At 48.5% G+C, this 25023-nt stretch overlaps 1 protein-coding gene across 5 annotated transcripts in view; it reads right to left on the minus strand.

The window, feature by feature from the left end:
• Nucleotides 1-11613: 11613 nt before the first annotated feature.
• Nucleotides 11614-25023, minus strand: part of AKAP1 (A-kinase anchoring protein 1) — a 35979-nt gene continuing 22569 nt past the window's right edge. For 4 of the 5 annotated variants that reach the window (XM_002827339.6, XM_063718816.1, XM_009251581.4 and 1 more), the window contains 9 exons: nt 22706-22839; nt 20937-21063; nt 20242-20369; nt 18234-18411; nt 16612-16762; nt 15947-16014; nt 14411-14484; nt 13825-13887; nt 11614-12609 (listed from right to left, as the gene is read on the minus strand). In XM_002827339.6, coding sequence (XP_002827385.4) covers nt 12535-12609; nt 13825-13887; nt 14411-14484; nt 15947-16014; nt 16612-16762; nt 18234-18411; nt 20242-20369; nt 20937-21063; nt 22706-22839 — 998 coding nt within the window. In that variant the 3' untranslated portion in view covers nt 11614-12534. The remainder of the gene's footprint in view (nt 12610-13824; nt 13888-14410; nt 14485-15946; nt 16015-16611; nt 16763-18233; nt 18412-20241; nt 20370-20936; nt 21064-22705; nt 22840-25023) is intronic. The other variant, XM_054535669.2, reaches the window with a different exon arrangement.

Raw genomic sequence — 25023 nt, forward strand, 5'->3', positions numbered from 1 at the left:
CTGGAAATGGGGATAAAAGAAAGATTCCAGGCCAGGCACAGTGGCTCACACCTGTAATCGTAGCACTTTGTGAACTGGCCAACATGGTGAAACCCCATCTCTACTAAAAATACAAAAATTAGCCAGACATGGTGGCACACACCTGTAATCCAAGCTACTCGGGAGGCTGAGGCAGGAGAATTGCTTGAACCTGGGAGGCGGAGGGTGCAGTGAGCTGAGATCACACCACTGCACTCCAGCCTGGGCAACACAGCAAGACTCCATCAAAAAAAAAATAAGAAAGAAAGAAAAAAGAAAAGAAAGAAAAAGAGAAAGAGGGAGGGAGGGAGGAAGGAAGGGGAAGGGGAAGCGGAAGGGAAGGGAGGGAGAGAAGGAAAGGAAGGAAAGGAAAAAAGAAAGAAAAGAAACAAAGATTTCAGAGTGTTTCTCTCCCTGCAAGAAATGGAGGAGACTTCCCAGGACCCTTGCTGGGTATCCTGGGGCTGGTCTGCCAGGATCTAAAACATGGGAACCAGCATCTTCTGGAGGGAGGCCATGCCAGGCCACCTCCATACCTCCCAGGAATTGACAGGAGGGACGCTCAGGGTCTCCGTTGCTCTCTGAGTCATACCATGTTCTATATGTGCGTGGCCTGAGGACATGCTATAAATATTCATGGCTGGAAAAACAAGGTGAGAGTACAGTCGTGCTCCAGAAGAAACCACGGAGGGCAACTGGCTTTCATCGGGCAACTTCGCTTCCCGCCTTTAAATGCTAGGTCAAAGTCCGAGGAAGAACTAAACCTTCTAAAACCCAGTTTCCTTAATTTGTTTAACAAAAGACATCTCCATGCTCTGTGGCCTCTTAATTTCCGTAGATGTTAAAGTGCAGAGAATTAAAGAATCAATGGACAATTAAGGAGGCACTGGCAGATTCTGGCCAAGAGCATATTATTTATTTATTCAGCCAGCCACGCTCATTTTTAAAGTGCTAACTTTCCATTTTGTTTCTGACATCAAAAATAAATCACGTCATAGCTGAAAAAAATTATTTGCATGATACATTGCCCCTTTGAAGCCTCAGTAGCCATCTGCAAAAGGAATTTTTGTCAGTGTCAAAACAACAACAACAAAAAGATACGCATTCATTCCGGCACCAGCTTTTTCTTAGGATACAGACAGGATTGAAAAAAACAGAAATAAGGTTTTAATTCACTAGTGATTTTTCCATGCCGTCTCAAGCTTCTTTTTGATTTCTGAGCATCCATTTTCCTGGGTCATCTAGAGAGGGTTGCAAGATTTTAGTCCATTAACACAGTGGTAGTTTGGTGAAATCTCAACAGGCAGAGACAAGCAGCCAGAGTGGGGACACAGGTTGGCTGAGGGCTCCCTGCAGCACTCGGCCAGCCCCTGTGTTTCTGCTCCTGGTCCAAGACCTTGCCCCTAAATTGCGGGTCCGCTAGTAGCCCCCCCTTTCCCTCTATCCAGCTGACAGCATTGGATATGTCTTACCTAAAAAGGAAAATACAAAATTGCCATCCGATATCTTGTTCCTTAAAGGTTCCCTGATTGGGACAAGCGCTGTGGAATTGTTCTTGCACTGTGACCTTCACTCAGCAGCCCTTCCCCAGCCCACCCACCCTCACCCCCTCCAGCACACCCACCCTCACCCCCTCCAGCACACCCACCCTCACCCTCCAGCCGGCCCACCCTCACCCCCTCCATCACGCCCACCCTCTATTTCACCGCTTCCTGCTCACTTCTTCCCAAGTTACCCAGAGGCTGATTCTAGGACCGTGATTTTCAAACTTAAGTGTGCATCAGGACAGTGTGTTAAAAGAGTTTTGGATTCAGGAGGTCTCGGGGAGGGCCTGAGAATGTGCGTTTCTATTAAGTTCTAATAATAAGATCGCTTAGAGAACAGCTATTCTAACTACTGGGGGCGGGGGAGGAGGGGGCGGAAGGCGGGGAGGACACTTCCAGTAGCTTGTGCTGTGGCGCCATCTAGTGGTCTAAGACATAGTGGCAGCAGTCTGTGCTGTGTGCATTGAGTAACCCTGAAAACTAGCCCTCTCCAAGCGCCTTCACCTTTATCATCTCTACTTTTTTAAGTAAGTGTTTTATTGAGGATAAATGATCACTTTTCATACTCTGAACAACCACAAGTGAGTGGGATCTTTACAGACTGTGTCCTGCCCAAAGTCCCACAGCGGCAGAACTGAGACTGGAAGACAGCTGTTTTAAGGCTAGAAACTTTAAACTGTGCAAATAGACTTTGGTATTTGTCCTCGGGATACTTCCAGCCTAAGGAAAGACATTGGAAGACAGCGAAACAGCCACCCAGATCACACAATAATTAAACCCTAACTTAACCAAAAACTTAGTCCCGAACACTTCCTAGCAGCCAAGTCAACGTAGGAAACAAGGATTCCATCAATTCACAACCTAAAGCAAGGAAGCATGCCTGTTTATGAGTAAAATCAAATGGTCCCAAGTTATAGGAGCAGTGGGCATGAGTTTAGCCTGGGAGGCTTATTGAAAATGCAGATTCCAGGTCCCAGCACTTTGCTTTTTTAACAAGCACTCCAGGTAAACTGAGGCTAATGGCCTGAGCTCCCTCATTTGAGAAACACTGTCTGAAAGGGTGTGACCTCCTATAATGATGTTCCTCCACCCCGTGCTGTCCAACAGGACTAAGAGGCACACATGTGATCTTAGCATGTCCACTAGCCACCCTTTAAAAAAACAAGTGTAACCGGTGAAACTCCGTCTCTACTAAAAATACAAAAAAAAAAAAAAAAAAAAAAAATTAGCCAGGTGTGGTGGCGGGCACTTGTAGTCCCAGCTACTCAGGATGCTGAGGCAGGAGAATGGCGTGAACCCAGGAGGCAGAGCTTGCAGTGAGCCGAGATCGCGCCACTGCACTCCAGCCTGGGCGACAGAGCGAGACTCTGTCTCAAAAAAAAAAAAAAAAAAAAAGTGTAACTATGTTTTATTTAACCCGCAATGTCCAAAATAATATTTCAATGTGTAATTATTATTTTTCTTATAAGGTGTATATTTTATAACACTTCTCAATTCAGACAAGTCACAGTTCAAATGTTCAATAGCCTCAGATGGACAATGGCTATCCTATAGGATAGTGGAATGCAGTCCATTAAAACTTTGTGTGATGATGGAAATCACCTGCATTCAGCCATCATTTATTGAGTAATTTCTATACGCCAGGCCTTGTGGTAAGAGCTTTACATGCTCTAGGCCATTTCAGCCTCACATCAACCCTATGTTAGTAGTCTCAAGATACAGAGGGTGTTGTGAATCTCCGACTCCCACTACCACGTTCATATATTCAGATGGCCGTATTCAAAATGATCCGGAGAACACAGAAGAAAGAACTTTGTCAAGAGTCTGAGCTAGGTGGTGGCAGATATTGAGGGCTCTGGCAGGGGAGATAGGAGGTTGAGACTGAAATCCAACCAACAGTGATAATAGGAAGAGATGTAAACACTGAACCGGAGGGCCGGGTGGGAGTTGTACTGGAACTGTGTGTCTGGTTGGATAGGGCTCATGGGTGGCAAGCAACAGAAATGGATTAGGGATTTATTGGAAGGCTACTGAGGAAACTCACAGAATGGCTGCTGGAAGAGCTCAACCACTGCCCTCAGAGCAGCACTTGGCAGCATGAGTTGAGAGCCATCTCTCTAGAGCATGGATTTTTTTTTTTTTTTTTTTTGAGATGGAGTTTCACTCTTTCACCCAGGCTGGAGTGAAGTGGTGCAATCTCAGCTCACCGCAACCTCCACCCTCTGGGTTCAAGCGATTCTCCTGCCTCAGCCTCTCAAGTAGCTGGGACTATCGGCACCTGCCACCATGCCTGGCTAATTTTTGTATTTTTAGTAGAGACGGGGTTTTACCATGTTGGCCAGGCTGGTCTTGAACTCCTGACCTCAGGTGATCTGCCCACCTCAGCCTCCCAAAGTGCTGGGATTACAGGCTTGAGCCACTGTGCCCAGCTGGGAACAGGGATTCTTGATTCCAGCAGCAAATCAGAATCACCTGGTGAGCTTTAAAAATCCAAATACATAGATGGGCGAGGTGGCTCCTGCTTATAATCCCAACACTTTACGGGGTTGAGGCAGGAGGATTGCTTGAGTCCAGGAGTCCTAGACCAGTCTGGGCAACATGGGGAAACTCCATCTCTACAAAAAATACAAAAATTAGCCAGGCATGGTGACACGAGCCTGTAGTTCCAGCTACTTGGGAGACTGAGGTAGGAGGATCCCTTGGGCCCAGGAGGCAGAGGTTGCAGTGAGCCAAAATTGTGCTACTGCACTCCAGCCTGGGCAACAGAAAGAGATCCTGTCTCAAAAAAACAAAAAAAATCCCAAAACACAAATAATTACTGGAGCTAAACATGTTCCTGCTCTGTGGTGTGTGCCCCTCACAGGTGTGTGCCCAAGAGAAATGAACATATGCATCCACTAAAAATACAAAAATGAAGGATAGGAGCTTTATGCATTACAGCCTAAAACCAGAAACCTCAATGAACATCAAAGATGGGTAAATAAATTATAGTATATTCATACAGTGGGATGCACACAAGAGAGCCGAGGCACGTGCCATCTCAGGCAAAACGGTGAGTGCAAACACTAAGATGCAAGAGTGCAGACTGCATCATCCCATTAACACGAAGTTCCAAAGTAGGAAAATTAATCTTACAGCGATAAAATTACAGTTCCCTAGGGGACAAGGTATTGATTAAACAACGGCATGAGGTCAACTCCTGGAATCCTAGAAATGTTCCTTTACTTCCTCTGGTGTTGGTTACCCAGATGCACAAGTATGTGAAAATGCATCATGATCACTCAAGATGTGTGCACTTGGTGTGCTCTGGTGTACATGTTACACTCCAAAGGTAATACTTTTTCTAAATCTCTCCCTGTGCCCAGGGTGTAGCCCAGACCAATTAAATCCGTGTCTTTGAAAACAGGTCTCTGGCATCAAGTCATTTAAACTTTTTTTTGTCGTTGTTGTTGTTTTTAGCCATAACTTAAGCATGTCCTGCGAAGGCATCAGTAGTTTTCAAAATGATTCCAATATGCAGCCAGGGTTGAACATCCATGCCCTGGGCTCATCAAGTGTTCAAACTTTGATGAATGTATGAATAGCCTGGGAGTCACAAAAATGAGGATTCAGGAGGGTGGAGCCTGAGATTCTGCTCCCAGGAGCTGCCAGCGCTGCAGGTTCCTGGACCACACTTTGCTGTCTAAAGAGGGTCTTCCCAGTCTATCCTGAGAAGACTGCCCACCCTCTGGGGGTGGAGGGTTCTGTGCCTGATCACTCTACCAGGAACAAGGCAGGTACCAGGAAGGAGGTCTGTCTACAAGGCACAGAGCTGCCTACTATCATCACAAGGAAGCTGAGATTCTGCAATTTTCAAAATCTAAAGAACTCATGGTTGGCCCGGCGCTGTGGCTCACGCCTCTAATCCCAGCACTTTGGGAGGCAGAGGTGGGTGGACTGCTTGAGCTCAGGAGTTCGAGACCAGCCTGGGCAACATAGTGAGACCCCATCTCTACTAAAAATATAAAAATTAGCCGGGTATGGTGATGCACACCTGTAATCCCAGCTACTCACAAGGCTGAGGCAGGAGAATCGCATGAAACCGGGAGGTGGAAGTTGCAGTGAGCCGGGATGGTGCCACTGCACTCCAGCCTGGGCGACAGAGCGAGACTCTGTCTCAAAGAAAAACAGACCAAAAAAACTCATGGTTGGAAAAGAGGCAAATAAATATCAAAGCTGCATTTAAGTTTGATTAAATGGAGGGTCGGGGGTGGTTAGGAATTGCACACGAGTGTTTCCAGCAGGGGCCAGCAAACTTTCTGTGAAAGACTAGATATTTTTGGCTTTGCAGGGCATCCAGTCTATTGTAGGTACTCACCTCTGTGGTTGTAGCACAAACACAGCCACAGGCAATACGTAAACAAATGGTCATGCCTGTTCCAATAAAACTTTATTGACAAACCGCGGCCTAGTGTGTGACCCTGTTTATGTTATGCTATCATCTACGTGTGCTGGGTGTGCAGGGATTGAACCTCTGGTAAGAAACACAAGAAACTAGATATAGTGTCCTCCAGAGAGAAAATGTGGGTGTCTGGGGGAAACAGGAAGATTTCCTTTTTTCTGGTTATCCTTAAGTATCTTTGGAATCATGTATTATGTGTTTATTACCTATTAAAAGATGAAAAAGACAGGACTTCTATAAGTGATGTTTTCACAGACAGCTTCCTGTGATTATGTCATCCTCTCACTTTATTTTTATTTTTTAGAGACAGGGTCTCACTTTATTGTCCAGGCTGGAGTGCAGTGGTGCAATCATGGCTCAACTATGGCCTCCACCTCTTGCCTCAGTCTCCCAAGTAGCTGGGACTACAGGCGTGCACCACCACACCTGGCTGATTTTTGTATTTTTAGTAGAGATGGGGTTTCACTATGTTGTCCAGGCTGGTCTCCCAACTCCTGGGCTCAAGTGATCCTTCCACCCCGACCTCCCAAAGTGCTGGGATTATAAGTGTGAGCCATCATGCCCAGCCCCTGCTCTTTTACTATCTCCTTTTCCAAGTGTTCATGAGCCAGATCACAGGACCAGCCCCAGTCTCAGCAGGAAGTACCTCCCATCATGGCAATGACCCTGGCCATGCAGCTTCTCCCTCACCTGCCATGCCACTCTGTTCAGCCTCCTCTTCCTTCAAAGCCTGGATGAGGCCAGCTCTGGAGAGGAGCCCTCCCACCTGTCGCCTCATTCATCCTTCTTGTCAACATGTCCCTTTGGTGCTCGGGCCATCATAAAGAGAAACAGAGGCATCACATGCAAGCAAAGACAGAGTCTGGAGTGCAGAAGACCCGGTTCAAGTCTGGCTCTGCTGATTTGAAGCCTCAGTTTCCTTCCTACCTCACCAGCAATTGCCAGGATCCCATTACAAAGTGGGAGAAGGCACCCACTCAGGAAAGCACCATCTGCATCGAGATCATCAAACCCCACTCCCAAAACAGAGAAGCTCCCTAAAGGCTCAACGTTTGTTTCATCTTTGAAGCCCCCAGCAGGATGCTTGGCATACAGCAGGCGCTCAGTGGAGAGAAAGAAATCAGTGGGAGCAGTCAGAGCTCCTGCCTGTCACCAAGCCAGGGAGGCTGGTGAAAGACAAGAAATCCATCCCAGCTCCAGGTAGGAGGTATCCGCCTTCCTTGCCCAGAGCATCAGGGCTTCTCAAATACCGTCTGTCTCCACCAGATGTCAGTTGGGCCGATTTCTAACAAGAAACAGCCAAGATCTCTTTTAGATGATTTGCTTTGTAAAAATACAAGTCAGCCTCATTAAGAGGAATCTTCAGGAAGGCTCTTATTCACAGATCAGTCAAGTCAAATCTGGCAAGCATGTCAGCACTCACCTAATTCACCCCCACTGTTTACAGATGGGGTTATAAGAGAGGGCGAGGAGCTTGTCCCCAGTCAGGCATAAGAACATGGTACCCTGGCAGCTTCTATGGCCAGAGCTCTGAGCCCTTGGAGGAAAGGTGTGGGACCCTAGAATGACAGGCCATGGGGAACACACAAGCCCCAAACCTCAGAGGCTCATGTGAGATGTTTCACAAACCACACACCCATTGAGAGCTGGCTGCAGCCCTCCCTGTTCCATGTTATCTTCACACGGGGACCCAGGTGGGTGGATGGGTATCTACCTGGCATGTAGCCGATGCTGGTGCAGAGGGAGAAGACAAGCAAACCACATACTGGCTCAAGGCATCTGCCTTGGTGACTTGTGCCACCTTTAGCCATCTTCCACTGACCAGGATGAGTCCATGCCTGAGTCCAACAAAACACAGTAGGATGTACAATCCTACTGTGAGGAAGACAGAATTTTTGGCAAGGAGACACCCAGTCTACCAGAGATGCCCAGCCAAACTGCAAAAAAGTATGTTGATGTACAAGGTCTCATACATGCTCTGACAACAACAATTTCAGGGCTGGGTTCAGTGGCTTGTGTCTGTAATCCCAGCACTTTGGGGGCTGAGGCAGCGGAGATCGCTTGAGGCCAGGAGATCAAGACCAGCCTGGGCAACATGGCAAGACCCCATCTCTACCAAAAAAATGAAAAAAAAAAAACCAAATTAGTTCGGTGTGGTGGCATGCGCCTGTGCTCCCAGCTACTCAGGAGGCTGAGGAGGGAGGATTGCTTGAGTCAGGGACTTTGAGGCTGCAATGAGCTGACTGCACCACTGCATTCCAGTCTGGGCGGCAGATCGAGACCCTGTATCTAAAAAAAAAAAAAACAACCCAGGGAAGGAGAGGGCAAGAAATGAAAACAATAAATTCAAATATTTTATACACCCAACTTCATAGATTATATAAAACTTTATACCAACTCAATAGTGTGCATTATTTTCAAATACCAGTAGAATATTTAGTATGGTCCCCTTCCCTGCAAAATGATTCTAAAGTTCATCTGGAAAAATAAATGTGCAAAAGAACATACAACTTTTTGAATAAGGAAGAACATAAATAAGGCTGTCAGTATCAGTGTGATGGATCAATGGAATAGTCCAGGCCTACACTGTCCAACGTGGTAGCCACAAGTCACATGTGGCTATCAAGCCCTTGAAATGTGGCTGGCCTGAACAGAGATATGCTGAAGTGTAAAATGCACACTGGACTTAGTAGGAAAAATACTGTAAAACAACTCATTAATATGTTTCATATCCATTACATGCTGAAATGATATGACTTAAAAGTATTATGAAAATTAATTTCATCTGTTTCTTTGCACTTTTTAATTGTGGCTCCTAGAAAGTTTTAAATTACAGATGTGGCTCGCATATTTCTACTGGACACTGCTGGTCTAGGAACAGACCCAGATTTTCCATCCATATCCTTTATGATATTTCCCAATGGAAACTTAAAGGTTTTTTTTTTTTTTTTTTTTGAGACAGTCTGGCTCTGTCACCCAGGCTGGAGTCCAGTGGTGTGATCTTGGCTCACTGCAACCTCCCCCTTCTAGGTTCAAGCGATTCTCCTGTCTCAGCTTCCGAAGTAGCTGGGATCACAGGTGCGTGCCACCATGTCATTTTTCTTGTATTTTTAGTAGAGATGGGGTTTTTGCTATGTTGGCCTGGCTGGTCTCAAACTCCTGGCCTCAAGTGATCCACCCAACTCAGCCTCCCGAAATGCTCGAATTACAGGCGCGATCCACCGTGCCTGGCCAGTTTTCCTTGTTTTACGTTATCACAGATTCAAAACGTCCACTCTTTGGCCCTAGCTGCTGCAAGTGTCTCTCGGCTTTCTTTATGTTACTTAAGATTTAAATTTTCCATAAAAGCAAATCATTGATCTCTCCTGTCATGGTATCTTTCCCACTCTAAGTTCCAAAGCTTTTCCACGGACTGATCATTTAATCACTGTGGCATTTATTTGGGGATGTGGACTGGGGCAAGATGAATCCACGCTGCTTTAGGGGTGGTGGTGAAGAGCACCTGGTCTGGGGTAGCAGCCTGGTTTTTAGTTTCAGCTCTGCTCTATCCACAAACCACTTTCCAAAATCACCAACTTCTATCTCTTGGGTCTGCTCAACTACGGAGTCCCTGCCTCCCTGGGTTGTGTCAAGGACTCAGTGTTACCTGTAAAAGACACAGCGCCTGACAAACAGTACTCACTCTAGCTACAACTCTCATTTTATCTTAGAACTGACATCAGTTACCGTCTAACAGATGTTGATGTCTATAAGCGGCATACCTGAAGTTGTACAAAGTATAGCAGTAACCCTAAAACCCAGCCTCCATGGTGATGCCCCAGAGACCAGAGGGGCAGTACTGACACCAACGCCTACAGCGAGAACAGGGTGGAAGCTCTAGCCTCCTGCATCCAGCATTCCACCCCTCTCCCCTACACCCTGGGCAGATTACCAGATCTCTCGCCAGCACTGGCTTCTCCCATGAGTTTCCAATTCACACCAAGACATCCCCTGGATGCCCCACAGGTAATTAAAAGAGGGCGTCTCAAATGCACTTGCCCAGGCAGCTGACTTGCGGAGGGATGGAGCAAGGACCTTCATAAATCTGCTCCTCCTTGAGAACAATGAGATTTCTGGCAAAATGGTTAAAAGTCAAGTTTTTCAGAACTCTGGAAATTAATCAAAGGCCCATAACAATCTGAGAAGCATTTATTCGAGGAGTACAAGTCCTTCACCAGCCTCCAACTTGCTCTTCCTCTGGCATTCCAAACCGAGTTTAATGGAGGCACCCTTGCAGAGTAGGACTCTAAGGCGTGGGAGTCCCGGGTAGCAGCCCATCCCGCTCATCAAAGCCCAGGGGGCTTTATCTGAGGATCCTGACTTCATCACATCTTGTCTGTCCCAGGCACCATCCCAGAGGAATCCCTTTTTTCTCATGTCTACACCTCCACCTCACCCACCCTTCTCCCTGCACCAGAATCACGTTTTAATGTTTGAAGCCCCTCAATGGTTCCCTGGAGATAAAAGCTAAATCTGCACACCAGCCTCTGTGAGCATTCCCTAAGTTAGTCAGAAGGCTTCCGTAGAACTTTTCATGCTCCAGCAATGCTGGATTATAGAGGAAAAGCTTAGACCTGGGTGTATATGGTGACTTGGCCAAAGTCACACCCAATTCCTGCCAGGACTTAAAGCCAACAGTGGCTAAGGAACTGCAGGGGAGCTCCCTGGGACCAAACCCTGTAGAAGCAGAGGGCATTTCCATGATTAAATTGCCTTATGAGGTTATCTCATCTTACAGATGAGGGAAACAGAGGCTGTTAACCACACAAGTGAGAACCTGGATGGAGGGGAAGACGGGCACCTGACAATGGCCACAGCTCAGGCTCGGCCAGGACAGACAGACAGAAAGGAGAACAAGCCAGCTGGGCTGGAACTGGGAGGAGCTCCCAGGAGTGGGTTTGCGGTGGGAGGATATCTCCAATCAGAATGACCTTCAGGCTAAGTCAGCTCTCTAAAAACTAGAGCTCAAGCTCAACAGCCCTGCAGCCAGAGGCCTCAAACGTAGGGGGCGGGGGCGGGGCACTGGGGTAGGCCTGGGCTGCAGTGGCCAGAGCCTTCTTTAAGAGCAGGGGCTATTAAATTGAGGCAGTATCTCTTCCTATAACTTACATGTATTTTTTACATCATTCTCATCACTACAGTAAATTAAATAACTTCACAAGTCTATTAAGAATGACAACCAAAGAAGGCACAACCTGTTTTGGAAGCCAGTGCTTTAAACTGAGTCTGGCTAGTTAACAGGCAGTCAAGGAAGTCGGAGGACGCTTGGCTGCCACCTGGTGGGACAAGGAGAGAGAGGAAAAGGCCAGATAGAAATTTCTGGCCAAATTGTCTTCAAAAAACCATGGGTCTCCCGTAGAGGCAGTTGTGTGGGGCCTGTGTTCCAGCTCGCCACACTCACTGCCCCCCTCTTCACTCTCCACCCCCCCAATTCTTCACCACTGGAAAAAAAATGGACTCAAAGCTATAGTTCATACAATTGAAGATTTATGTAAGTTACTTAAGTTACTTATTTTTAAACTGCACAATGCTGAAGCCAGTCTAAAAAAGAATCAAACACACCACTGCAAGTTAATTCAATGAGTTACTATTTTTTTTTTAAACAGATTTGTACAGCAAAAAGTTCCCAGATCAGTCTCTACCATACAGTCACCCGTCCAGTGTGCAGGAAGCCACAGGGGCCCTGGCCAGAGGCGCCAAGAGCGGAAGCTGCACTGCAGAGTCTACTTCTACTTACAGGTAACATGTGGCTGGAAAAATCTTGAGTTCCCTTTGTTCTCCAGTGTATCTTGTACAAAATATTACATTTGTTTAAACACATATTTACAGAGTTTGCACAAATAGAAAATGGTTACAAATTACAACCAGGCTTGGCAGGATACCAGTTCCCCTCCCCACTGACCAAGGTCAGGTGTGATGACCATTTCATATTTACAGATGCAATTTAAAAAATCTGTGTTTAGAGACCAAAATGAAGTTTATAAAAACTGGTTAAATATCATCAATTCATTTATGTAAGCTGTACAAGTAGTGGATACCAATTAGTCAGTTCATGTCTTGCTCCCTGAAGAAAGATTTTGAAGTAAAAGAAACCCTCTCAAGCAAGCAACATACATCCCTGGCCTGTCTGCCAGTTTGTTTGGTTTTTGCCGGGGAAGGAGATAGAAGGAAGAAGAGGGGAATGGAACAGGGGGAACAGGACAGTCTGGTTGAGGCTGTTTCTATTCCTTTTTTTTTTTTTTTTTAAACAGCTGAGAACCAGGATAAGCCTGCTGGCTTGTTAAACACTATCCTTTGGCTTTGAGAAGAGAACCCATAGTTCCATCCTTTTTTCTCAGAGACGAAACGTCTTCTCAATAGGACTACAGTATGGAGGAAGAAAGGACTTTCTGGAGAGGACAATGTTTGTTATTCCGATGTTAATCTTAGACTTGAGTGCCAAGCCCAATTTCAACAGTGCAAAAAAAAGACTCTGAGGAAGCAGTATAGGGGTCAAAGGCTTGCGTAGTAGCTGTCTACCCACTGGGCAAGGCCTCGCTCCACCAGGGACCGGTTTATCAACACCACCTAGAAAAGAAAGTTCCCTTAAAGCTTTGTCCATGGCACCTTGGGGCCATCTCCCAAGCCAACATGAGTTCTCCCCTCCCCGGTTGCCACTGCAGGCAACAGATGTACGAGAGTAACAGTGTAGGCCAGACGCAGTGGCTCATGCCTGTAATCCTAGCATTTTGGGAGGCTGAGGCAGGTGGATCACCTGAGGTCAGGAGTTCGAGACCAGCCTGGCCAACATGGTGAAACCCCGTCTCTACTAAACATACAAAAATTAGCCAGGTGTGGTGGCAGGCACTTGTAATCCCAGTTACTGAGGCTGAGGCAGAATCGCTTGAACCCCGGAGGCAGAGGTTACAGTGAGCCAAAATCACGCCACTGCACTCCAGCCTGGACAACAAGAGCAAGACTCTGTCCCAAAAAAAAAAAAAAAAAGAGTAACAGGGTGGGGGACATGGCTTATGCTCTAGCCAACAGGAACGTTTATTTAAGTGTTCTGTTGGCTGCTGTGACATAAGGATAGGTTTTTTTTGTTTTTGTTTTTGTTTTTTTTTTTTTTTTGAGACAAGAGTCTTGCTCTGTCACCCAGACTGGAGTGCAGTGGCACAATGTTGTTTCACTGCAACCTCCATCTCCCAGGTTCAAGTGATTCTCCTGCCTCAGCCTCCCAAGCAGCTGGGATCACAGGTGTGCATCACCACACCTAGCAGATTTTTGCATTTTTAGTAGAGATGGGGGTTTCGCCGTGTTGGCCAGGCTGGTCTCAAACTCCTGACCTCAAGTGATCTGCCCGTCTCGGCCTCCCAAAGTGCTGGGATTACAGGGGTGAGCCACTGTACCTGGCCAGGATAGGCTTTTTAATATGCTGAGGAAATCTAAGCTTTCATAACCATAAGACAGAGGACAGAAAAACCCAACAGACAGAAGGTCCCACAGAGTCTCGCACAGGGTTTCTCCACCTTGGCGCTATTGACATTTGGGGTTGGATAATTCTTTGCTGTGGGGTGCTGTCCTGAATACTATGGGATGTTTAGTGGCATCCCTGGCCTCTACCCACTAGAGGATACTGACATCACCACTGCCAATCAGGACATCCAAAGTGTCCCCTAGGAGGTGCTTGTCTACAGTTATATCCTCTGATTAACTCAAGAGGAAACAAATCCCAGGACCAGCTCCTAATCAATCCATTACTTCGGGCCAGCAACACAGAGGGAAAAGAAGGGCAGAACTTACTTCATCTCCAACCACACTCCACAGCTGAATCAGAGGAAGACCAGTTGGACTGTAACTTGTCACCTGAAGAAGCGGGGGTGGAAAGTATAATATGGTTAGGTTTTGTGTCCCCGCTCAAATATCATCTTGAATTGTAATCTCCATAATCCCCACGTGTCGAGGGAGAGACCTGGTGGGAGGTGACTGGATCATGAGGCGGTGTGCCCATGCTGTTCTCGTGATAGTGAGTTCTCATGAGATCTGATGGTTTTGTAAGTATCTGACAGTTCCTCCTTCACATACTTGCCTGCCCATCATGTAAGACAGGCCTCTTCCCTTTCTGCCACGATTGTAAGTTTCCTGAGGTCTCCTCAGGCCCGCAGAATTGTGAGTCAATCACACCTCTTTCCTTTATAGATTATTCAGTCCCGGGTATTTCTTTATAGCAATGTGAGAACAGACTAATACCAAGTATTAGTTACTTCATGCACTTTTCCTTAAATACTGCTGGTCAATCCAGGGCCAAGCCACAGGAAAGAAGGAATTGAAAGGTCAGTTCCCAAGAACCCAAGCCAGCCTGCCTCCCCCACCCCTGCCAACCACACACCTGAGCAAGCAGTGCTGTATTCCCTGTCATCTCGCTCATGGCAGCATCTGCTTCAGGTGAAAACTGGTCATCGTCTTCAGGAGGAAAAGGAAAAGCAGCATTTAGGCTCTCGCTGAGGCAAGGCACCCTTGTCATATACACAAGTTTCAGGTGCATTCCAAGTAGAATGCTTCAGATGCTGTGGGACTTAAGAACTGCACTGGGGAGATCCACCCAGGTCAGAGACAGAGCCTAGGCCTCCGTATGACTCCCAGTGGATAAACTCAGGGCTGCTGCTGCTGCATGTTGCCCACTGGAGCACAGACAACAGATGGACAGAAACTCTTGCCTTCACCACTAACACCACCACCAATACCACCAGCAGCAGCACCACCACCACCCCCACCAATTCGGGTGCTGGCAGTGCAGAGCATATAGTATGTGTTCTTCCACCAAATTAGTAACACCAAGTGCTATCGCCACTTTACAGGAGAGAACACTGAGGCAAAGGTGGATTTCTGAAGGTCAACCAGCTCCCAAGTGGTGAAGGTGGGAATCAAACCCAGGCAGTTGGCCACACAGCCCAATAAGGCCAGCCACTCAGAGTGGGCAAGGCGCTGCGGCAGCATTCAGCTTTGCTGGATTACAAAAGTTACATAGAACGACACACCCAAGGCAAGCAGTGGCAAGGATGGGAGGGACAGGGGTTTACCAAGGAAGATCTGGGAAAATCTTACGAAGGAGAAAGAGTTTCAGCTGGGTCTGGACAGATCACTTGGACAGAAGCAGAGAGGAAGGAGGGGCAACAGCAATAAAAGAAGCAAAACAAAGATCTTGCCCCAGTGCTCCCTCTGAGCCGACTCCAGCTAGACTATAGTATTTCTAACACATGCAATCACTTAAGATAAACAAGAAGAAGATCAGAAGGGGCAAACCTGGAGAGGGAGTGGGATGGGATGAACTATCACCTACAAATATAAAATTCCTCGCCATAAACAGCTGCCATTTCGCCACCCTCTACACACCAGATCTTAGGTTTATGTAATTCTCACAGCCAGCATCAAAGACAGGTATCATTCCCATGTTCTTGGGTGAAAACTGAGGCTAAGTAATTTACCCAAGATTTTGCCAGTCCTCTTCCCTCTGACAATGCTTTCACAGTCTAAGACACCAGATAGTGTGTCCCCACTGTGCCCTATGGAGCTATGGCCTGGCTGAGCAGTATCAGTGAGCAGCACATCCTCAACCACCAGGACTAAGACTCTGGGTCTGAACTATAATCTGGAAAGTGCCTTTGTTGGAAGCCCCTTGATGCCTGAGGTCTGAGTACAGTCTAGAGCAGTGGATCTCAAAGGATCAGCAGCACTGGTCTCACCTGGGAACTTGATAGCAATGTAAGTTCCTAGGCCTAAGCCCAGACCTATTCAATCAGAAACTCTTGAGTGGTAGCAACTTATGTTAGCATAAATCCTCCAGGTAAGAACGGAGGCTCTGAGAAAGACCTACTCTCAACAACTGTCCGCAACAATCCCCCAAGCCAAAGGCCCCCGCTGTTACCTGACAGGGGCATCACACTGTCCAGAAGGACTTCTGCTCCCTGAAACGGCAGGGTGACAAAGTCAGACCTGGGAAGGCAAAAAAGGAACAAGTTTAACGTGGACATGAAGGCTGACTCCACTCCAAGCCAGTATTCATCTTTGTACAGTGACACCCATAACCTGGGATGCAGCAAAGCAGAGGGTTCGTACTTTGCAGCAGGCCATGGCTCACGGCACACCCAAACACAGCCAGCCGACCCTGCTGCAAGCCTGACCTCAGAAGGACTAGGTCCTACAGCAAATTCCTAAAAAGGAGCCCGCTTCACTTTTTTCCTTTTTTGTTGTTGTTGTAGAGAGGAGGTCTCGCTATACTGCCCGGTCTGGTCTTGAACTCCTGCACTCAAGTGACCCTCCCAAAGCGCTGGGATTTGCAGCAGGCCACCACGCCTGGCCCAGCTTCACTTCTGAAGGATGATGCTGGGGATTCTTCCACAAGACAGGCCTTCTAGCTCAGTTTGGCTAAGCGAGTAATCGAGTTTGTATCAGACTCTGCTAAAACACAGTAGGCAGCAGGAGGGAAGAATTAACCCTCACCCAAGCCCTGGCACAACTGAGCCAGCCACGCAGAGATCACACATCCCAGAACAAGCAGGGCGTAGGCCTGTCTGAGGCATCTCCGCTCACCTGATTTGCCGGAGCACGTCTACTTTCACCCTCTTATATCCGCCGTAGTCCACGTATCGAATCTCCACTTCGTTGGTCTCCTCGTAGGAGGCAACCACTTGGGCTCGCCACCAGGCCCCGTCTGCACCAGGGGCGGCACAGATGACCGTTACTGCAGGGTAGGGAGCAGAGTGTGTGGAACGCCTGGGCCCAGGCAGGGCACCAAGGGCCACCTGGCCACTACCCACCTCCCTACGTTACCTCTCAGAGGCCTGCAACCTCCACAGTGCAGGGGACAGGAACAGCAACCGGCCCCAAGCAAAGCCTCCCCCAAGCCCAAGACCAGCCAAGGGAAGAACCTGGATGTGAGAAGTTCAGCCTAGCAAGTGTGCCGCCCCCGAGGCCATCCAGACTGAGAAGCATTCAGTCTAGATTCATTACTCCAAAACTTACTGGGACCCAAGAGGGACACAGATGAATAGGAATAAACCAAGTAAATATAGCACTCAGGGAATGGGGGCCAGGGCCAGCCTTACATTTAAAAGAAAGTCCCTGAAGAAATCAAGTGCAGCAGATCTCAGCATCCTCATACCTAGGGTGTGCTCCAGCCCACAACTCAGATGGAGAGCTTGACCAGAAGGGGCCTCCTGGGCCTAAACCCCCTTCTTCTAGCCTTTGCCTCTGGAAGGTGCTGACAGCACCTCGGCAGCCACCCAGGATCAAGGGGTCACTAACCCACTGTGGGTCAGAGGCAGATGAGACCAGGAGGTAAAGGTTCCCAGCAGCACCCCAACAGCTGCCCACGCTGGCCAGGATGAGGACCTGTGACATGAGGCTGACTGTGCTGGGTCCTGACCCTTAGAGAGAATCCCTGGCAGTTACCTCTCGGACTCCGATTCAGTCTTTACTGCTAGGTTAAGGCAACTTTAGAGAAGCTGATGAAAACTAAGGCCTTATCCTTCCAAAAGGAAAAAACATACACAAAAGGCTACAGATCACTTCAGAAGGTTTTCTACTGCACTGAGTGACCCCGCCATCCCCTGGTGAGGAACGGGTGATGTTCTGACATTCAATCGTCTCTGATAAGGACAACAAAGATAATAATGACAAAGGCTGGGCTCAGACCCCAGATCCTGCTCACTTGGGCAAGTCACCTGAGGCTCAGTTTTCTCATCTGTTAAATGGAGATGACCCAACACACTGCACAGGCTTGTTGGACTTAGGGATTTTTTTATGGTAACCATTATATGCATCAAGTGCTTTATATGTAACACATACAGTATTCAACACTAATTCCTGGAACAAGTGGGTATCACCCCCTTTAACAGATAATAAATAGGTGGCAGATACTATGACACTGGCTTTGAGGGAAAAAAAAGAAAAAATTTAAAAAAAAATTAGTGGCAGAGCCGGGATCTGAATCCCTGTGTCAAAACTCTACTCCAACACCCATCACTCTGCCAGCCAGTGGAAACCCCAGCTCTGCCTCGCCAGGAAACCCACCCCAGCTCCATAACAATGGCAAGAATTGAAGGATGCTGCTTCCATGAAGGATCGCAGAACAGCCTCCTCCTGATCAGGATCCAGGGCAGAACAGGCAACCCCAGGGGTCCCCCTTCCCGACTCCTCAGGGCACTGCTTACTTTCCACTGGGGTGGGTAAGGTGGGGATTCCAGGCTGAGAGTAACAGAGGTACATCTGCTGGTCGAGGCTGCGCAGCGCGTGGAAGGTAGGGTGTGTGTGCTGCTGCACGAACAGGTGCCCGGCATTGACCTGGTTGACCACAATGACCTCCACGGTGATGCCATCAGGCAGCATGAGCTGTAGAGGGGAAGGGGGAGCGGCCACTGAAACAATCCTTCTTATCTCATCTTTCAATAAGTCCCAAGACCCAAGGGCAAGTCTCTAGGCTGGCATATCTTTGAAAAGGGCAACTCAAGACAACATGGTACCCAGAAGGCAGAGGTTGAAGGACTACTTTAACAACACAAAGTGTTCGACACCTCTGTGGCTGTTGTCCTGCAATACCATGAGCAGCCATTAGGGGCAGTCTCACCTCAGGGCCAGGCAGGGAGGGTCCCACAGATACTGGGCAACCAAGAAGCAACTGCGGAGGTAGTGCTGGGCCTTGCACAGGCCTGGGCAGGGTCCACCTACCAGCAGTGCCCTCCCTCTCACTTCTGTTGATGAATCTATAAGACCCAGGGAGGGCAACAGAGGAAAGAGGTGGCCGCTGAGAACAAGACTCCTGAAAATAAGCAGTAGGCAGGCCCCCAGGCCCTTTAGCCAACTCCTGTGGACTGGCAGATGACCCCAGGAGCCTATGGTCTGACAGCATCTATGCTGCCTTCCCAAGAGCAAGCAGTGGTCTCAGGTCAGGTCCATGGTCAAGGTCTAGCAGAGTCCGCCTCCTATTTGCTCTCCCCTCCTACTGCTTACCCTCCTGAGGTCAGGAGTTCAAGACCAGCCTGGCAAACGTGGTGAAATCCCATCTCTACTAAAAACATAAAAATTAGCCGGGCATAGTGGAGCACACCTGTAATCCCAACTACTCAGGAGGCTGGGGCAGGATAATCGCTTGAACCTGGTGGGCAGAGGTTGCAGTGAGCCAAGATCAGCCACTGCACTCCAGACTGGGCAACAGAGTGAGACTCTGTCTCAAAAAAAAAAAAAAAAAGAGAGTGAGTCTAGGACTGAGCCTCCTGGGAAAAAAAACTCTTGATTCAGGAGTAAAGCATAAAGTGGTATTCAGCCGACTCTCACATATCCACAGGAAAAAGATATCCCAATCCTTTCCCTCCAGCCCAAGGGCCTTTGCAAAGGGGAAGACACAAAACTGAACTGCCTACCATCCATTTAAAAAAAAAAAAAAAAACCCACAAAGGAGGACAATTTCCTTGGAGCTACAGTCAGCCCATCTGTCCATCTGTGTAAAATGTAGTCAATAGTCTTTGGCCCACAGAATTCTGCAATTCTACTCCCAGTGAGATAAGACCCAACCAGGGCCAGAGGCACACTGCAGGATATGGGCGACGGCCCTGAGAGACCCTGCAGTCAGCAGCACACAGGGGCCCTGGAGACAGCAGCTCTTCCCTCTGCCAAACTCCTGGGGCAACCTCCAAAGAGTCACTGGGCTTCCGGGCCTGGCAGGGAGTATTCATTCTTCTTTGTAATTTAGGCACCTCCTGGGGAGGGTAAAGGGAAGGAGATCCTTCACCAGGGCCACTGCTAAGGCCTGACTCAACCAGAAGAAAGAACGAGCGCCATCCAAACCCATGATTCTAGTCCCACCCAGGTCTCAGGTGTTGAATGGCGACCCTGGACACACCCAGTCTCCTGGCTGAACTACACCATCCTTTCTAAGCAAATGCCTAGAAAACTTAAAAGGTGCCCAGGGGGCAGAGCCAGGGAAAGTAGTCTTCCCACGTGGGGACCAAGAGGCCTCTGGTTTCCTGCCAGCACTATCACCACCTAAGCCCTGTCCCCAGAACACAGTCCCATAGCAGAACCGACCAGTAGAGGCCAGAGAGGAGAGGGCACAGGCACTCATGTGCACTTGGCCTTCTTAGCCTGAGGTCTGGGGAGTTTCTTGTTTGGGGTAGGTTTGGGGGAAAGAGGCAAGAAGTCCGGATCACCCAGTAGCACACTCACCCAGGATGTCATCGGCAGAGAAGGCAGCGCCAGCGAAGGCAATGGGGGAGCGTAGATATTGGTGAGGTTCAGCTCTTTGAACTTCTTCCCAATCAAGTTCAGCGCTTTGTCTACATGATGTTGAGAGCCTAAATAGCGGATGGGGGCAGGACATACAATCACTGTAAGAGGAAAGTCACACACACACTCACAAAAACACAGCCACAGACCCCACTCCACTGCACTTTGCATAGAGTTCAAATGCATCTTTGAGGTACTGAAACACTTAAGCTCTGCTTTAGGAAGAAAGGCATCTAAGCCTTTCAAATGATACCTCTGCCATTATGATCCATGCTTTCAATGCAACAGGAAGAGGCAGGCAGCTGGGAAAATGCCAAAGGGGAATTGCACACAGGGCACTTCTGCTTTGAGAGAAGCCTTTATGGGGTGGTGCGCACTATGAACCCAGGACCCAGGCCCCACCCAACCAAGCACCCACACTTCTCCTGGCCAAAGATCAGAGTAGGGAGGGACCTGAGTCTCCCACAGGCAACTGAAATGGGGGAAAGGCTGCAGGGAAGACACCTAATGCTCCCTTCCCTGGGATGAGAATCAGGGTTTCCTATTCCAAAAAGATAGCAATTGAAACTCAGATGCTATTCACTTCTATTTAATATTTCAGGTAAGAGGCAATACAAGCAGCAGATGCTACTGACCTTCTATGTGGCAGATCTGGACGCTCTGGGTGTAAGGCAGGGTTGAAATGTAGATCTTGGCACCAGATGTTTGCTTCAGAAAACTCACATAGCGCCCCTGCTTGCCAATTAGCCGACCGACTAAGTGCTTCCAGAAAGACAAAAGAGATGAGAGGGTTAACGGGAAACCAATTCCCTGGACACCCAAAGACCTACTTCTGTTTTACACAAGATCATGCTCAAACATATTAGCTGTTACCATGTCAGCATTTATTTTCCAGGACTATTCTAAGCACTTACATTTACTCATAGTACCTGTGAAACACAGATAACTTTATCACCATTCTGTAGATGGGGAAACAAGCCCAGAGAGGCTAAGGAACTACCTTAAGGTCACACAGCTGCTAACCAGGAAGTTGAATCAGGCAGTCTGGCTCCAGGACCAAGCAGTTCCCATTTCGCCCCAACAATGTGGCCCAGACCCAGAAAGCTGCAAAGGCAGCAGCATCTTCTCCTCTAAAACCCATGCTGAGAAGTTTCGCCAGCACACGATTTCTCGATTTCTCGTGCCCCTCTCCCTCAAGTCTACTCAGATCCAAAGATAAAGGGGTTCGATTTGAAAATGAAGGTCTAAGAACCCTGGGCTCCCACTGCCAAGTGACAGCAGGCTGAAGCCTGCAGAGCAGGAGGCATGCAGAAGTGCCCAGTGCGACAGAGTTCAAGGCAGATAGAAGCAGCCAAACTTAGCCCTTACGTAAGATGGGCTCCCACACAACCGCCAACGACCCCTCCCGGAGGAGCTACTGGGGACATGGTCCATCCTCAGGCACAGCCTTTCTCTTCATGCCCTATGTAACCACTGAAGGAAAAGCAGGCAGGACGGATAATAGGGCCCCCCAGGGAGGAAACCACCAAGAGAGCTCGCAACCCAGGGTCAAAACAGCCACTATGATCCAGAGTTCAGACCAAGCCAAGTCTCCACCTGAGCACAGAGCCCAGGGCCCTGGGAGAATGCGGTCTGACAAATTATTTCTGAGCCCCAGAGATAAACATCAAGATCAAGCTAATATGTTGTAAGTTCTAACGGCAAGAAGCTTGAAACCACTTAAGCACTCAGGAATGGGGACTGATGAAGTAAACCGACATCCACACAATGAATAATGCAGTTACAATTACATTTTCGAAGAATAACACACGAAAATTAAATTGTTAAATATTTAAAGTATTAATTAAAGCAACATAATCTCAGTTTTGTTTAAAAACCACAGGGTGCAAGATGAGAAGGAAATAAAAGTCTTTCACAGTCGCTCTCAAGGGTAGGATTAGAGCTGATTTTTATTTTCTGCATATATTTCTATACTTTTCAAGTTCTCTAAAATATGGATTTATGCTTTGCTCCATTATAAAATACACTTTACGTTGGAGCACTTGAGCAGAGCTCAGTGAAGGGATTCTGGCTGGCCCCCACGGCCTTGGTGTCTTTTTTCCAAATAGATCTGAGCCGCAGAATATGCAAGAACCACCCCCAAGGGAGACACACAGGCCTGCGAGTTTGAGAAGTACAAGAATAAGATGCTCCTGGAGGCAGCTGGAGGAATTCCACGTTGCAGGAAGCTCTCTGAGCCTTGGCAAAGTGTAGTGTGTCCTTTCCCTGCAGCCTTTGGCGGACCCAGGGCTCCTTCCGGTTTACCGTCCCTCTCCTGGCCCCCTCCCTCCCCGAGGTCTAATGGCCCTGGCCCCAGGGAGCTTTGCGCTTACCACAGAACCAGACTGGGGGACTCCGCCCCTACCTTTGGCACCTCGATCTCCCAGATGATGAGGTCGACCTTCTTAGGGTTGGAGCCTGCCTGGGCATTTTGGAAGCTCTCAGTCTTCTTGAGACTGCAACAGCTATCCACAGAATCCATGCTGTTCCTGTCAGAACCTGCAGGGGGGGAAGCAGCAGGCGCGCACACACACAGACCCCAGCTCAGAGCAGCCAGTAACCAAGAACTTCCCAAACTCACATTCCCAGGAGGCCCTGCCCCATACCCGCTCCTCAAGCTTGGCAGGTGACTGTCAACTTACAGTCTAGAAGGCTCAGAACAACCCCAGTGAAAGGAGGACTGGGGGTGTCGATACACCTAATTTTAGCCTGTCACTTACAGTCCCACTTGCTTAATTGGCAGCCGCACCCAGCCACAGCTGCTGGAGCAGAGACACAAGTGGTGAACTCAGAAGAGACAGACTGCGCCCAGGGAAGGGGAGCCCACAGGGCGGGGGAGGAGACATGCTTGAGGTCCACATGGTCCTGAGAGCCAGACCGATGGACCGCAAACACCTTGACACCCTTCCAACTATCCTACCCCCTCAGACCAAGAGTTGGTGTCTCCTGTCCCCAGGCCCAGTCCCAGGGTCACAGGTACTAGCCTTCAGCCCAGCAGAGCTAGACAAAGTCCTCACTGGCCTGCCTGAGGGCCCCATTCTTATACCTAGTGGGGACCTGCTCGTTCCTCTGCCATATGTGGACTAAAAAAGGAGAGTCTCCTTTCCCTTTGCTTAGGCCTGATTCGTGCAACTCTGAACATTTTTCTGGCTCAAATACTCCATTGGTCAAAAGACTGAGCCAAAGCTCATGCCCAAGAAAACCCAACGGGAACAGACTCTGCTCCCGACCTGGGCTGTTCCACTCTCACTCAAGAGCGTGCCAAAGGGACCGTCACAAAAAAGCGGGTCCAGATCAGCTCAAGAGAAGTGGCCCTGGCTTAAATATGGATGACTCAATCACCAGAAATAGATCACTCCTGAGAGTCTACCAATTAGGTTACCTTCCACATGGTTTCTCCAAACCCTGGGTATAATCCTTTGCCAAGTAACCCATACAGTGGATGCAGAGAACTAAGGCCCAAGAGATCCTGCTCCCAGCTAAGGAAGAATCACCTTCAAAGTGACTTCCCCCCTTAACACTAGGCGCTTGGAACAGGATTCATGCAGGGAAAAGTACCCCTTCTGGGGGAAGACTGCTTGGCTAGCCTGCTGGAAGCATAACAGGCTGACAGGGGTTGGGGGAGGGGGCAGGGAGCTCTGCTCACTCACAGCGTCCAGCCTCTGTCTCACAGAATGGGACTAGCTAATACCTGCCATCCCGATGGCTCCCAGCAGTGGCTCAGAACCACACCAGGACTCTAGCAGGCTGCACTCAAAGGCCAGCTTCCAGTTCCCTCAGTGGGGTGGTCCCTGGTCCCCTCTCAGCTTCAACTTCCTCACACACAAAGCAGGGCTGACATGAGGGTACATGCGAGGCACTAACCTGGTGCTTGGCACCCACCACATGCTCGTGGACAGTATTACTTCATTTCCACGTGCCATCCCTAAACCTCCCTGCCCATCACCACGGCTTAGGTTCAAGCCTAAACTCAGAAGACTTCAACAGGTCTGAGTAGCTACTACTATCCATCTGGAGTTGGCAGACAAGGCTGTGGGGCTTGTTAATTCAGCTGAGGGGCAGTAAGCAAAGGGAAACTCCTTTATTCTTAAAAAACAAATAAAATAAAAATCACCCATTTTAAGATGCAGTATTTTAAGAAACATTTAAACATCCCGAGATTAGGATGCATCATATAGTATCTTGCCTTCTATAATCATGACTGGCAGCACTTTTTTCTTTCCAAGGTATATAAAAATAGTAGTGTCTTAACAGCATCTTGGAGGTAACAAAATGTAGTGTGTGGCACAAACGAGATGCTGCTGAAAGTGGTAAAATTCCCAATAAAGATTCCCAACCTTCCTGGAGCTGAAATGGGAGGGAATGGCTCCAGGACAAACAAGTCAGAGAGCCACTCGGGATATTCGTGGCCTCTCTCCATGAGATAAATGAAAACACCCCAGGGTGGCTGCAGAAGCAGGGTCAGGAGCTGCTGACCTGTAAGTTAGCGGTCTGAACTGTCTACGTTGGGGTCAGCACTCGAAAAACCCAGGACACCTCGTTATCAAAGTGCCCCGCTTTCCCGGGGGTGGAGCTGCAACTGCACAGAAAGAAAATGGCTGAGGCTTTCTGCAAAGGTGACAGCGACAACTCAGGAAGCTCAAGCCTCCCACAAGTATTCAAAGCTGTGGCCGTTCTTTGGGC

This window comes from Pongo abelii, chromosome 19 (assembly GCF_028885655.2).
Source record: "Pongo abelii isolate AG06213 chromosome 19, NHGRI_mPonAbe1-v2.0_pri, whole genome shotgun sequence".
NCBI classification, from domain to species: domain Eukaryota; kingdom Metazoa; phylum Chordata; class Mammalia; order Primates; family Hominidae; genus Pongo; species Pongo abelii.